The 16837-nt window shown below is 33.4% G+C and overlaps 1 protein-coding gene across 1 annotated transcript in view; it reads right to left on the bottom strand.

The window, feature by feature from the left end:
- Positions 1–16837, bottom strand: part of LOC149797191 (intraflagellar transport protein 88 homolog) — an 81527-nt gene that overhangs the window by 41397 nt on the left and 23293 nt on the right. Inside the window, exons 8-14 of the mRNA XM_089961871.1 lie at positions 16519–16621; positions 15374–15488; positions 9484–9715; positions 8827–8897; positions 7064–7150; positions 5838–5937; positions 3054–3140 (exon numbers count right to left, since the gene is read on the bottom strand). Coding sequence (XP_089817997.1) covers positions 3054–3140; positions 5838–5937; positions 7064–7150; positions 8827–8897; positions 9484–9715; positions 15374–15488; positions 16519–16621 — 795 coding nt within the window. The remainder of the gene's footprint in view (positions 1–3053; positions 3141–5837; positions 5938–7063; positions 7151–8826; positions 8898–9483; positions 9716–15373; positions 15489–16518; positions 16622–16837) is intronic.

Below are 16837 nucleotides of genomic sequence, written 5' to 3'. Positions count from 1 at the left end.
CCATGAACCACAGGTGGGAGCTGATCACCTCCCATGGACCACAGTAGTGGGAACTGATTGCCTCCCATGGATCCCTGGGGTGGGAGCTGATTGTCTCTGATTGACCCCAGGGGTGGGAGCCAAGGATGACACCCCTTTTGCGAAGGTTAGCTCAACAACAAAATTTCCTGAACTTCCATGCAGATGTTTAGTAAATTAAATGGGCAAATGGATGAATGAAATGATAGTCGATATAATAATATCCCTGGATAATTCATAGAGTTAATAACAATATACAAATGTACAGACTGGACTAAATTGTTCATATGCTTTCTACCTTTAATCTGTTTTAACCTGCAATAATTCCAGTTCTTATGAAAAGACTGTTTTTTCTGCCATGTGATTGGTTGTAAAAGATTATGTGATAATGATTTGGAATTTTTGTTATACATTGGTAAATTATGGCATCAATACTTTGGTTACCAATCTATATCAACTCCTTACACCCTCCCTCCTTTGTTGTGATTCTGTATAAGCAAGGTCATCTTCAACCAACCAAGAGTCATCGATCCACTTATCTTCACATCAACAATCAATGAAGGGGATCAACATCTCTTGATGAAATTTGTATTAAAAAACCTGCATGCTACCTAAACTCAAATATTTTGTTGGCAGAATCTGCTGATATTTGATGAAAGAAAGGGGAAAAGAAATGGAATTGTAAGGATTAACTGAGCATGGATAGATATTTATTAACAGGTAAACTTTATACTGCAAGTTATTAGGTAAAATTTAGTTTGATAAATACCCAACCATGATCATTTATTCACATAATATTTAAATCAACTTCCTGAAAATTTATATAGGTTGCTGCTAGACAATACATCATCAAATGATGCAAGACTCAGTGTTTTCTTCAGTATGTAAAATCTGAATTGCCCATCACGCCCATCATAAATGAATGAGCACACACACAAAATATGCACATTTTTGAGTTGATGTGATCACAACAAAACCATTCACTAATATTAACAAAGCTCAGTCTGGGCAGGACTCCTAAGTGAACCACAATAATCAAGGTTTTATCTTCCAAAACTGTATTTGTTCTCTATATTTAAAATTTTGGAATACTGTCATTTTATCAGCACCATATAACCAGTGTTGTGCTGATGTGCCATTAAATACTACTACTACCACTACCATCACTACTACTAAAAGTGACAATGCCAAAGGGAGAATCTCCCCTCCCAGTGGGACAATACTGGGGAAATCACTGACTGAAACTTTGATAAGTTCTTTATAAATTAAAAACTTACATGGAGTATTTTTGACAGCAATATTGATTGCAAAATACGTTTTTATAACAGGTTAATTCCAAAATGCAGAGGTGTAAGATAAACATCTTTAAAAAATCGTTTCCACTTAATTGGTAACACAGATAGTGCGAATCCCATTAACTGGCTGAATTATTTGTTTGCAGAGATTTTGGGTGTCTATATTCTTGGGGAAGTGAAAGAGACAAGCTAAGGTATTGTAAAGACATGATCAGTCAAGTTCACCATGTAATTAAGTGTATATACATCATGTCTTACATCTATAAGAATATTACACATGATAATTTTATATTAATTCATTCAAGTTCTCTTTAAAGTCATAATCAACTTGTATGGTATGTATTTCCAAGCATGATTTGATATGAAATTCTGCCATGGGAGATAACTAAAAACCTTGTTTTGTTTCAAACATGGGCGACTGCAAAAGATGACACCAGAGTGGATACCTTTCAAAACAAGATTAGTTTGTGTCAATAGAGGTTGTTAAAACAAATCAAGATTAGTTTCTTTTAGTGTCTTGATTGTTTTGAATCTAAAAGGGTTCCAAAATGTTAGGCTGAGGGTAAAGCTAGTAAGCTGTAATTAAGTGTCCCTCAGTGGGACTAACACTCCATGGCTGAAAAGAATTTCCAGAAGTCCAAAAACAGGCTGTTTTTATTTTTTAAATGATAGTACTAAAACCATCTCTGATATTCTTAAACAACTCAAATATACATTTGGTAAAAAAAACATCTTTCTTATGTCTGAGTTGACAAGATACCAGTCTGATTGGCACCATTTTCATATAGGACCACGTAGATATAATGTCTTTAATTGAAAACGCAATGTCACTACAGCTATCCATTCAGAAGAAGTAGCTACAACAAGATCTTCAAGATCAGCACCATTTTAGTTAGGATCATCTAGACATCATAGAAAGTCTTTTAGTCAAAACCCCATGCCAATATGACCATACACATCCAGGAGAAGTAGTGATAATAAGATTTTCATGATGGTTTCCATGGGGACCATAATAAATGCCTGAAAGGCACCATTTTCATTTAGGACCAACTAGAGATCATAAGAAGTCTTTTAGTGAAAACCCCATGCTTAATTTAGTAGCAATAACAAGATTTTCAAGATGGCCATAGAAGCATTTCTACTGGGTATTAAATCTGTATCATTTTAAACCAGACATGATAAGCAATCTATCAATGAAAACCAAGTGTTGATATGACCATCCATTCAAAAAGACTAGTGAAAAAAAGATTTCCAAAAAGGCCACAATGACAATGGAACCATATTGGATGTCAGATCAGCACCATTTTCATTTATGACCAAATAGACACAAGAAATCTTTCAGTAAAAACCTCACACAACCATTCATTCAGAAAGAATAGCAAAAACTAGATTTTCAAGATGGATGGCAGCCATAATGGATGTCCAATGATCACCATTTTCATTTGATCCAATGAGACCTTGGGAAGAATGTGTTTGGAAAGTCTGGTGGCAATCATCCAAGTAGTTTTGGAGGGATAGTGATTAAACAGGTGCTAATGACATGAGACATGCCAGATGAAAGGTCAACAGATAAGCTTTTTAGTCTATGACCAGTAGCTAAAATTGGTGCAGAAGAATTACAGCACACCTGTCCTTAAAGGTGCAAATGAGTTGATATTTGAGGTAATAAGAGCTTCATTATAAATATTTCCTAACATCGACTTCGATTCATTATAAAGACATTTAGTCTCATTTACTTACCAAAAAGTACAGGAAAGACAAGTTGGTTGCTGCAGTACATGCAACTTTGGAATCTTTCTTCTCAAAGGATTTCAATGTCTCAATTGCCTGAAAATTGAAACAAAGAGTAAGAATACTGTACTTATACTTGTAGATATTATAATGAACTTCGAAATTGTCTTTTAACTAGTTTTTCAATATACAGACAAAAACAATTATCCATACTTTTCACTCATTCAGAATGAATTAAATGTCATATGGACATATATTTTGTTGTCTCTATTATTATCATCAATTATTGGCTTGATGATTTATTCAGTCTTGAATTCATAAAACCTTTCAAATACAAGATCAAAATCTGTATTCCAAACTCAATTGCTAGAATTCATACTTCCTTACCACCTGTGTACTCAGGGACATTGTACAGGCCTAATGCTCTCCTGCAATTTGTAGGAGGTGACAATGCAAGAATTGCAGTGATTCATTGGTTAACATGCCAGACTTGTGACCAAACGGATGCAGGTTTGAATCCAACTACTTGATCAGCCTGGTCAGTTATGAGGTTGAGTCAGGGTTCATGTGAAAACCAATGTTTTACCTACTTGCAATGTTCATCTCAAGAATGCAAAATGTGGAGTCATTTTGAAAAAAAGGTTGCAAATATCCTTACCTGTTTCTTGTTTATTCAAGAAAATTAAAAAAACATATTATTAGCCTACCCAAACCAGGGTTTGAATTCTTCATGCTTAAGTAATGAATACTCTCTAGAAATTATTTTGGACATTTGGGTCCACATTTTTCTTCTGTATATGCTATTTTGAAAATAAATGCAGCAGTGTTTTGCTGAAAATTTCATATTCTCTTCTTCAAGTTTTTCTTAACCATGATCATCAACCATGTGTTTTCAACTGGTGACCAGCTAATCAAAATCACCAAGATATTTATGTCAATCAATGAATATGACTGTCTTTTCCTTCTGCAAAGAGTACACTCTATTCAGCAAGCAAGCGCTGGGGTGTGCTGAATACAGACAGTCTAAAATAAAGCTTTAATGATCTATTATTTTCATTTTCTGGTGTTTTTTTCCATGTGCCGTAAGCATGTCTCAGACACAACTTTCAAGCACAAAAGATGAAAGTTAAGGGTCAGTGGCTTTGCTTAAAATAAACTTTATACTTGTGTCGGTGTGCCATTAAACACCAATGTAAACCAATCATACTCTGCTGGTCTGATTCTAACACTAAAAATAGCATGAGCTGAAAATTTCATGCATAAATCACTGAAAACTTTGCATGTGATTCACAAAAAGGTTAAAAATAAGTTCTCAGTAGCAGTCTTAAAAGGTTTTATTAAGGTTGACCTGAGCTGACCTGTAAATCTGGTAATACAACTGGTAAATGTACAGTCAAGTCTTTTTAATTTGGCTTTTGTTTAATAATTTATCAAATGACTGAATGACAACATGAGTGGAAACAATTCTATAAATGTAATTAAATCTGTACAGCAAAATATCAATTATTAAGGCACACCAGAAGACCTGAAATTTGTAGGGAAAACTGGTTGTTCATATAATTGATAATTTTATGCAAAATGAGATATGATCTGAAAAATCTTTAATGATGAAAATAAAATTTTATTTAAGTTTCTGATTATTATAAAATACCATACAAATTATTTACATTCTTTATAATTTGCTAAAAGACATTTTCTTAAACTCTGTTCTTTATTTTTGTTATTTTTCAGTTGTCAAAAGCATTTTGCAAAAAAATGTTATGACATCAAGTTTATGTCATGATCTAGTTCAGAACTTCACAAGCATGATAATACAATTATGCTTAGGATAGTTGGTTGGCTGATTTTTACTGGCCCTTTCAATATTTTATTTGGCCATATCATGTCAAGGAAATGGGAGCAAAGTACCTTTCCCAAGGACACACCAATGTTGTTGACCTGAGCTGGCCTGAGTAAATATTGAACTTGTAACCCTTGGATTACAAGTCTGATGCTCTACCAAGTGAGTTACCACGGCTTGGAATGGCTCATTAGTGTGTCCAAATGAATGAGTCTGAATAACTAGTTAAGATTTGGATAATTCATATTTGACTGGAAGTATATATCTAACAGATTGATTTGTCCAAAGCATTTAATGTCCGAAGTCTGAATCACACTGAGACTAGACAAGACCACTAGTAACACAAAAATGCTTTACACAAGATACAGCTAAACTTTGTTAACTCAAATCTGAATCACTTGAATACCATGTGGGATTATGTGAATAGAAATCAGTCCTCCTGGTGTAAAGCATGTTCTTGCATGTCAACCCCAAAATAAATGATGTTGTTGTTGTTATTGTAGGGTTTAATGCCATTTTTCAGCACATGATAGGCTATACATGGTGGCCAGTATTAATGGTAGAGGAAGAACCCGGGAAAACCCCGGAAAGAACCACCAACCCACTAAAGGCTACTGGCAAGCTTTCTCACATACCCACATTGGCTGAATCTGAGGCTCGAACCCACAAAGACAGAGGTGAGATGGCAGTGATCCATAACGGAGAGCACTTTAGACCACTAGACCACTCAGGCCCCCCCCCAAAAAAAATAAAAAAATAAATGAAGCAGAAAATGTTTAGCAAGAAGGATTTTTGGTTGGCAGCAAATCTGCTTTTTAGAAGTTCTACAGTATGTAAATTAATTTTTTTATATCTTTAACATTTGTTACAATATACACAGGAGTGTTCAGTACATCTATGTGTGAGAGAGAGAGACAGAGAGAGACAGACAGAAAGAGAGAGACAGAAATCACCTGATTGAAGTCCTTCTGTTTCAGGAACATAATTGCTTTGTCAATTTCCAGATCATTAGCCAAATCCAAGTACTGTGAATTTTTCACCTGTTCAACACACCTGTAATACAAAGATTTGTATCATTTATTTGGGGATAAATCATTGATGTATAATCTCATGGTGTTATGTTAATAGTTATCACTTAAATAAGGAGGTTTTTCCTTCCTGAAAAGGTCCCCGTGACCAGCAGCCACCCACTTTATACATACATAATCCAATGGCAGTAACAAGTTTATATTTATATGTACTCCTCCAGGGCTACCAACCCTCTAATATGGCTTGCAGCCAGCATGTTAATACAAAAGCTGTCAAATTTACCCCTCACAACTGGCCTACATATTGAGGTTTAAAAAAAGAAATCTCCTGAATATTTGTTGATTTCTAAATTCAACATATTGACATAACATTCCAATACAGTCACTTTAATCCATGCCAAGAGGTAAGTAATCCAATTACTGCTGTGTGTTCTTCAGGTTGAGTCATTTTGATAATTATTGTCTATTATTATCACCAATAATTATTAAGATAACAAAAGCTAACCCTTAAGTAGCACAGTATTGCTCAGCTGAAGCCAGCATGACATCTGGTTGCCAGAAAGTAAAAATGGTTTCTCTGTCATTCTGGCTTCTCTTTCATAGATTTTAAAATGTACTTGAAAGAGTATCAGACTGAAATAAGCAGATCACATGACAAGCTCACTTAGTTTGCAAACACTTAGGTACAAAATGCACATGAAGGAATACATTGTTGGAAATGTAAAAAAAAATGTCAGACAGTCTCAGTTTGTAAAGAAATTTGAAAGCAATTTGACTAAATGAAAACAGGGAGAGTCCTTGGTTCACCGATAAAGAAACATCATCAGTAATACATTCTACTGTAGTGATCCCCCTCTAGAAAGGCCACTACTCTTATAAGACCACTTTCCTGCTGCAGGAAGTGTGGCCTTATAACAGTTGGTCCCCTCTAATATACTGTAGCAGAATGCATTCTGAAACAGTAAAAAATTATATGCTATTATTTTCAGATACATGACATATATATAGTTATGCATGACATTTATATGTTTATGCTGATAAACAATTAACAGATGGCATTGATTAACAATTATAAAAATATACATTGCAAGCTGATACTTAAATTCAACTGGCTAATTTATGTTTATACACATTGGAATACATGTACTCACCAATCATAACCTGCATCAAAATTAGCTTCAATGGCTGGGGCGATGATTTTGGCTGCTGTTTTCATACAGTTCTCTGCTTCATATTTCCTGAAAGGAAGATGTTTCACATATGAAATACCCATCTATCTTTGGGTCCATCTGTCTGTAAATCCATCTATTTAATTCAAGGCAAATTTTCGAAGACTTCACTTACAGGAACACATATGAATATTGTTGACAACTGAAATCATGTGCACATGCAAGTATTAAGTAAAGAAATAAAAGTTTCGAGAGACAGTTCTTAGTTATAGTTATGGTTGTCTTAAGTCAAGGAAAGCACAGGTCCCACCCCCAATTATACCCCATGAAATTTTCTGATCTAATTACACTAAACTTTGTCCTACCATCCAAACTAGTCCGATTAGTCACATGCAGGGAGAAAAAATTCCACTGAAGCTGCTACACTTATCTGAAGCAAAACAAACAAAATCACTGAAATTGTGTCCTCTGCAAACAGTGGTGGAGACAAATGATGTCCAGTTTAAATCTGGCTGCGACACAGATATAGAGTTACTAGGTGGACCTGGAAAGTAGCCAAGTTTCATCTCTCTCTCAAAGGGCATTAAAATAAAAGTGTAAAAAAAATGGGATGAAATTACCAATGACTTTGATCTAAAAAATAAAACCTTGACTATGTACCTTAAATATACCATGATCGATTCTCAAGCTTCAGTCTCAGAAACTTTGATGTCAGTGACTAAATCTCATGAAATACCCAACTGCTGAACATATCTTTCCTCTGCTTGCTCAATATTTTCAAAATCAACGCTGAAAAACTCATTATTTTTGCCCTCAAAATCATCAAATATCAATCTAAGCTATGTTATTGTTTACTATTTTTCGTCAGTGAAACCACATGTAGTAAATGTGCTCTCAATTCATAACCTTGGCTTAGGAATAGTTCAAATTTCAACAAAAGAAAAGTAAACCCATTTCTGATTGGTTTAAAACCATAAAATTCTTGGAAAAGCCTAGTCTGTAACCAATCTGAGCCATTTTTACTACCACCTATTCATGGCTATAGGTGGCATCGGCCAATGAATACAGTAAACAAACCACAAGTATGGGGGGAAAAAAGGGTAGAATGAGTTGAAGTGACCTGATTACAGTATGCTGATTTAGAATTACTTTAGGTGCCTTCATGTGTACTGTTTAGTTGTCATAGGCCAAAATACATCACCTTCTAGCAGAGGTGTCAAAACATACTGCCTGCCAGACTCATTTGTCCAGCTTGCATAATGGGTCTCTTGTTTGTGTTGTATGCTATCTCATTCACAATACACAGGACCTGAGTGAAGTATATTTATATCAAATCTGGCCCACTATAGCAAATGAGTTTGACAACTCTGCATTACAGTATTAGTAAAAGTTCGCCAAAACATAACAATGTCCTCAATTTTTATTCCCTGACAGTATTCACCAACTAAAGTATTAAAGATTCCATGTACACATAAGTTCAACAAAACAGAAGCAGACCTACAAAAAATATAAATATCATATGTGTAACCTTAAATGGCTGTAAGACCAATAGTTGCTGTAATAGATAATCAGAAACCATTCATGCATTAAAAGTAGTGAAAGGTTATTATCGTTACTATGGTAGTGAAATACTAATGCAGATGCTTTCTTTTATCAGATTTCAAGACCATAAGATAACAGGTCTTCCACAATAGAGTACATGAGCTTATCTCATTCTTCAAATAGTCAAACTAAAAATAACCTACCTCTCCCTTTCTATTTGTCGGAGGGAGTCATTTTTAATCATCTCAAGTACCAGGTTGTAATGCTTGTCATCCTGAAGGAAAAAAGATGAAATTATACTCAGCAACAATTTGAATTATATTTATCAAGTCTCTCTTCAAATGGTTTAACATGAATCTCCATAAAGAATCTGATTATAACTCACCTCAACAATAACAGCCGAGATAAAAATAATACCAAAGTTGTTATCACTTAACTGCTTACCTCAGTCAATTAAACAATAATCTATATGATTTATTAGATGGTGTCTAATGACACATCAAGGTATGAAAGGTTATATTATGTCAAGGTCATCTGAGTTAATTGGATATCACAAGAGCCTGTTATAAATGGATGGTTGATAATGCAGAAATTTCAAAGGTTTTAAAATGGGTTATAAAAGTGCAGACCTGTTGATTGTTTAAGAATAATCTGAACTAGGGCATAGGATATCAATCGCAGATAAAATTAGGCCATTTGGAAACCAACTTAGTTTGCAGAAATAAATCTGCATGATTTAAACATTTCTCATTGGAAGAAGGGATCATTATTGGCATGTAATGACCCTTAAAAATCACGTTACTGGATGAACTCTTAGTAACACATGTTAAAAGGTAAAATATATTTAACTACTTTCTTACCCCATGTGGCAAGTACTTGTCCTCATCGTCTACCTTCAGGTCTACTGTCAGCATTTTCTGGAATGCCCTCTTCATCTTCTCTCGATCACCAAGGGCAAAATAGCAAAGTGTCAGGTTAAACCCCGTCTTGAAGCTTGGCGCCTCGGTCATGATGTGCTCAAAGGATGTGATTGCATCAGTGTACTGGCCCATCTTGACAAATACAATACCAATATTCTGCATGATCTTGGTCCTAAAATCATAAAGACACCCAACATATGTACAGTCAAACCTGTCTGAATCAGCCACAAATGGGAAAAGACCAAACTGGCCTTTGTATACCGGTGACCTCAGCAAGCATGTTCACTTTTCCAGCTTGTTTCTTGAATAAATACCATGCACTGAATGCAGTTGGCATAATTTCCCATTCCAAGAAGTCATCATATAAATTTATCATTCATAAATTCTTGTGGAAAAGGGTTTAATTTAAGGATTGTTTTTTTTTCCTTCATACTACCCTCTGTTAATTAGTATGCTTTGATTTATCTCTACCAGAGTGGTCCAACTACAGGCCCGTGGGCTAAATGTGGCCCACAGGTCATTATTTTATGGTCCGCACTCATACAAAAAGATAATTATAGCATAATTACTATAATATATATCATGTATGGCACATGATTTTTTTTTTACATGTTTGGTACATGCATCCTACTGTGCTGGACCACCCTGATCTATACGGCGAGAAGGTAAGCCGTTCAGCTGCTAGTATACTGAAGATAGAGTAGCTTCTCAAAAGAAACATATCTACAGAAAGTGTCAACCCAGTGATTAACAGTTTCCTCTTCACTCATCCCAGTCATTTTATGCCTGATTTCCACAGGATTTTTGGAAGAGGCACTAAAATTGACAATGTAACTGCTATGCTGCATTAGGATAGGAAATTTCACACAGTTTTTGTCCTAACTTCATAAAACTTGCATATTAGACCCATGAAATAAGTTATAAGCTTGATATTTTTGTCAATAATGGAGTAGTGCAATTCTTACTTATCCACTGGGGGCCCCGAGTGGTCTAAAGCGCTCTCCATTACAGATCAGTGCCATCTCACCTCTGTCTGCATGGGTTCGAGTCTTGGATTCGGCTAATGTGGGTATGTGAGAAAGCTTTCCAGTAGCTTCTTGTGGGTTGGTGGTTCTTTCTGGGGTCCTTCCTCCACCATTAATACTGGCCACCATGTATAGCCTATCTTATGCTGAAAAATGGCATTCAACCATACAACAACAACAACTTATCCATTGCATTGGCAACAAATATGGTAGAAAAATTTTGAGGTATTTTTTCATGGTGCATTACTTGAATGTTTTAATAAACCTTCAAAAAAACCATGATTAAAATTAGAACAATGATATCAGCATAAAAGGACAAACTAATATGAAATTTTCAAGAAACTGTGGTCCTTTTTTCTTCTGCTATGTCAGTGATTCCCAACCTTTTTAGGCCTGACCCTAAAAAATAGTTTTTCTGATAATCACAATCCTGTTTCCACATTTTGTTAAGTTTTGCCACCCTAAAAAAAAATCCTGGCAACCCTCCATGACCCTCCTGATTTGGGTCCCATCCTGTGGGTTGCAAACCCATGTTCTAAGCATCAAAGAAAAGTAATGCAACATAATCACTAAATACAAATTGCATCAAATATATTATAGTATCAATTAAATATTCAAATACTCTGACATAATATATCAAAAGGAAATAGTGTCAGAGTAACATTGGTTGCCATCTGTAATAGCAAACATTTCTAAGATACTTGTAATGATATAAAAGCAGATTTCATTTTCTTCAATGAAAAATTATCAATTTCAGTGTGTCAATTACAAATATAACTGTTTTAATGTGTCAGCTTTTACTCACACACTGAAATCCATTTTACTGTACAAAATGTCTGTCCCTATTAAAATTTGTTCAAAGTATTGGTTCCGTGTCAAATTTTTGTAGAAGCTTAGTAAAAGTATAAATTGTGTAAATGTATGTTCATATATTTGAATACCCTTAAGAGCTGTATAATTTTTTGAATACCCTTAAGATCTGTATAATTTTATGTTCATATGTTAGCATGCATTTGACAACTGTATAGTTGCATGTTCATACATCTGAGTACACTTGACAACTGTATAATTGTATGTTCATATTTCTGAATACAACTGACAACTATATAATCTTAAGTTCATACATCTAAAGATACATGACAATGGTATAATTGTATGTTCATACATCTGAGTACACTTGACAACTGTATAATTGTATGTTCATACATCTGAGTACACTTGACAACTGTATAATTGTATGTTTATACATCTGAATACACCTGACAACTGTATAATTGTATGTTCATATTTCTGAATACAACTGACAACTATATAATCTTAAGTTCATACATCTAAAGATACATGACAATGGTATAATTGTATGTTCATACATCTGAGTACACTTGACAACTGTATAATTGTATGTTCATACATCTGAGTACACCTGACAACTGTATAATTGTATGTTCATATTTCTGAATACAACTGACAACTATATAATCTTAAGTTCATACATCTAAAGATACATGACAACGGTATAATTATATGTACATACATCTAAAGACAATTGACAACTGTATAATTGTATGTTCATACATCTGAGTACACCTGACAACTGTATAATTGTATGTTCATATTTCTGAATACAACTGACAACTATATAATTGTAAGTTCATACATCTAAAGATACATGACAACTGTATAATTGTATGTTTATACATCTGAGTACACCTGACAACTGTATAATTGTATGTTCATATTTCTGAATACAACTGACAACTATATAATCTTAAGTTCATACATCTAAAGATACATGACAACGGTATAATTGTATGTTCATACATCTGAGTACACTTGACAACTGTATAATTGTATGTTCATACATCTGAGTACACTTGACAACTATATAATTGTATGTTCATACATCTGAGTACACTTGACAACTATATAATTGTAAGTTCATACATCTAAAGATACATGACAACTGTATAATTGTATGTACATACATCTAAAGACACTTGACAACTGTATAATTGTATGTTCATATTTCTGAATACAATTGACAACTGTATAATTGTAAGTTCATGCATCTAAAGACACTTGACAACGGTATAATTGTATGTTCATACATCTAAAGACACTTGACAACGGTGTAATTGTATGATTGTTCATACATTTGAATACACTTGACAACTGTATAATTTTATGTTCATACATTTGAATACACTTGATAACTGATGTTTCACTGAAAATAATGTAATTCAAAATGGCTTTTATTTTGTATACTGCATAGGGTTGCCTCCAAAACTACAGGCAATGAAGGAAAATACATCAGTAAATTTGGAGATTTTATTTTGGCAAATGTAGTAAACCAGTCAAGAAAGTACATATAAAAACATGAACGCCCACTTATAATGATTTAACACAAATAACCTGAAGAAGCAAATAAATAGAACAATTGTCGAAAACTGCTATCAACATTACTCGTCCTATAATAATAGCTATTAGTAGTATGCAGGAAAATATACTGTAGAGCAAGTGTACATTTAGCACATCCATATAATATAAACTTTTTTGTTATGATTTTTTGAAGCACTGATCTTCATTGAATTTCCATGATGCAACAATGTACCCAACTAATGAAGATTAAGCTCAAGAAACACAATATCTGCAATTTTATCTTTACCATAGCTCAATGCACTCACTATATACACCATACATGTTATTTCTCTTGAGTTATTTTGAAAGGACATACAACACAGTGTGAAATATGTTGGTAATATCTTTCAAGTATGTCAGCCAGTTCAACTGAGATCTTGAATAACTCAAGAAAACATGAAGTTGCGAAGGTGATTGTACTGTGCTTATAACTTCTATAATTAGTAACACTTAAACTGAATACTTTTAAGCTCCAAATGTATAATAACATAAAACCTCTATACTTAATTTCATTGTTGCTAATAAAATGTTACTTCAGTTTTTCCCAGGTAATGAACTGAAGCATTAAGGCAGATATATGAATGAACTAGATTCTTCTTTCCAAGTGAATCAGTAAGAACTAAGAGCAAAAATATTCAGAAAATATATTGACATATTTGAAAATTTTATCTTCACAGATTCTTAATACACAAACTGATATTTACCTATGGATATCTTATGTTTTGAAACATAAATTGAAAATTTATCATGCAATGATAACAAATGACAACTTGTGGAAAACTGGCAGGGGAATGGCAGAAAGGTCAGCTTTGTTCAAAGACTTGTGGTGATGCCTTGTAAGTTGAAACACTGTTCCCACTGTGTACGTATTTACAATCCAGTGTACATTAGGTTTTATCCTCATTTCATGTTATTGTGGAATTGGCATAGCTTTCCTTGTAAATTTTTAAAGAACATAATATCTTACGTACAATAGTGACTGACTGTAGTGTTGGTCCTTTATCTATTTTTTTTCAATTAGAAAGAGAAACCTAATGAATACATGCTTGTTAACAGTTTCATCCCAAGTATGGATAGATATCTAATGAAGATTTTGTATGTACATGGTGGCTGCTGTACGTTCATTTTTCTCACATGAAAAAGGATTTTAGGCATACAAACTAAAGCAGACTTTTCTATACTTTTATAACACTTTAGCAGTTTTCATTCTTTTAATAACAAAATAGTTACCATCAACCTATCTGATGGAAATCAGCAGTGTTTGAAAGCTGAAATTGATGTGTGGCATTATAAACAATACACTGGAAGAGCTTACCATGATCTTGATTCCCAAATTAATATATTGCTGAAAACACTTGTAGAACTTGTTGAATGATACAACTGTATAAACTAAAGCAAATTTGGGGTAAATTTAGTCATTTGTTAATCAATAATCACAAACAGATTTTAACATGATGATGAGCACATCCCCACAAAAGAAAACAAGTGTTAAAGTAGAGGCAGAGGAAGGGGCAACGTAAATGATGATATACCTTGGATTTTTAGCCACAAAATGAATTTCTAAGCAATTTTGTGCCTTTATTCAAATTTTTCAAAATAACAAGGGAGAGATTAATCAGTTTAAAGTTACACTGACAGACCCATATGAGTACAGGGAATAAAAACATGACTAGGCATGCTTACACATCAATTCACATGACATGTCTTTTCTTAAACAAAGCATTATTAGGAAAATAACTGTTTTATTTGCATAGTCAATGAGTGACCCCTTTAAGCAGTATGAAACCAGTTTGGTTAGGAAACACCAAACCACTAATCACAGAAAGTAGTTGACTATTTAATACATTACCTTAATAGAGGAAAAATTTCACAGGGGAAAATGTGAATGGCTGTTGAGACCATGCATCTCTACATAAAGGTGACCATTAGAGCAGATATGTCTATTTACTTAAATATATATATATTTGTTTGAAACAATTATTAGAATTATTTAATAATTAATTTACCATTCATATGGTCGTATCATTCTACTCTGAGCAAAATTATCCAGCTGGGATGATTGATTTCGATTCATCCTGAATATGTGCAAAGCAAAAGATGCCCGTAGTACTGTTGTTATTGTTATTGCTGATGGGTGTGAGGCTCAACACTAAGATCAGTGATGTTTCAGCATAGGTAGCAACTGCATTTACCAAAAGAAGAAATGGATTGAAATTTGTAAAATTTAGAGCAATCTAATGTTTTTAAATTACTTAAGTGTTATATTGTGAATATTTTGAAAGATCAAAACATTGTTTATAACTCTCCACATGTTGGATTCAAATATTTATACCATAAACAAATCACACTGTAATTAAAAAATAAGTTTACTCATTGCAATAAAGTACCTCATTTCCTTGTGGGTATTTGGGACCTGATCCAGGGCCATTCGGTAAAATTTGATTGCCTTCGGATAGTTCTTTTGTTTGAAATAAATATTACCCATATTCACCTTCAAACGACCTGAAAAAGAAAAATCAGAGCGTAACAGTGGGAACCTTTGTTAAAATGACTCCAATTAAAAAAAGTATTGCCCTTTAATGAACAAATAACTCCAAAACTAAATGTTTCCACTTTTTACACAATACCATTGCAACAGGTAACCTGAGTCAGCTGAAAATTTATTTTAAAAAAACCGAAAGACTAAGATAATTAATAATACATGACACGTATTGGGTATGATGGTACATCAGCACAATGTTGACTATATAGTGCCAATTAAAAGTTAAGTTACATACAGGATTTAATGGCATGCCAGCACAATGTTGACTATATAGTGCCAATTAAAAGTTAAGTTACATACAGGATTTAATGGCATGCCAGCAGAATGTTGACTATATAGTGCCAATTAAAAGTTAAATTACATACAGGATTTAATGGCATGCCAGCACAATGTTGACTATATAGTGCCAATTAAAAGTTAAGTTACATACAGGATTTAATGGCATGCCAGCACAATCCTAATTGTATACAGAACTGATTAAAAGTTTAGTTTTAAATATAAAATGGGAATAGTTGAGAAAACTTTAGAAAGAAAAATTATTCTAAATAAATATCTTATATACAAACACCCACATTTGTCTTTCTTTCTGTGTAATGCTTACCATGCAAGTTCAAAACTGCCAGCAGCATCCAAATGTTTTCAAAATACTTTTTTGTATTTTTATGTTCAAACTTTCTTTTAAACTCACTCATTCCAATTTTTATTATTTTTTAATTATATTTTTTTAATTCCAATGGGGGGGGGGGCAATTAACTGAATAAATATATGGCCCCTCAGGATAAACGGCAAAACATCTTTAAAGAGTTTAACAATTAGAACTTCAATCTCAGCAATCACCTTTGTGTTCAGACAGTTGATTCTGAGAAAAGTTAATAAAAATTACGGATTCACTTCAAGAAAAAGAAGATTAAAAATATCATGTAAACTAACTGGTTTAATAATAAATATATATACATTTTTACTTCCTTATTTCAAATGTAAATAACTAACCTGCATTACTGAACATTTTATTCTTGACAATAACTTGGTATGTGTTAAGTGCCTCATTGTACATCTCGCTGGCACCATACTGGTTGGCAAGGTTGAACAAAACCTGAAGAGAACAAGCATGTTTGAAAAAAAGAGTTTCTGCATTACAAATAATATAGCCAGAAAACATCAGAATGTCAAGTGTAATGTCTGCACACATATATTTCAATGATTGGAAATATTTTCTGCAATTGTTTATAACAACAAAACCAATGAAATTTTAAGTGCCAACTTGCAAATAATTAGGATTTTACATAATGTTTGGATCTTTTGATAGAAG

The sequence above is a fragment of the Sinohyriopsis cumingii genome, chromosome 6, assembly GCF_028554795.1.
Source record: "Sinohyriopsis cumingii isolate HCF-2022 chromosome 6, ASM2855479v2, whole genome shotgun sequence".
NCBI classification, from domain to species: Eukaryota; Metazoa; Mollusca; class Bivalvia; order Unionida; family Unionidae; genus Sinohyriopsis; species Sinohyriopsis cumingii.
The sequence above is the reverse complement of the archived record's forward strand: the minus strand, read 5'-3'. Positions and strand labels throughout refer to the sequence as shown.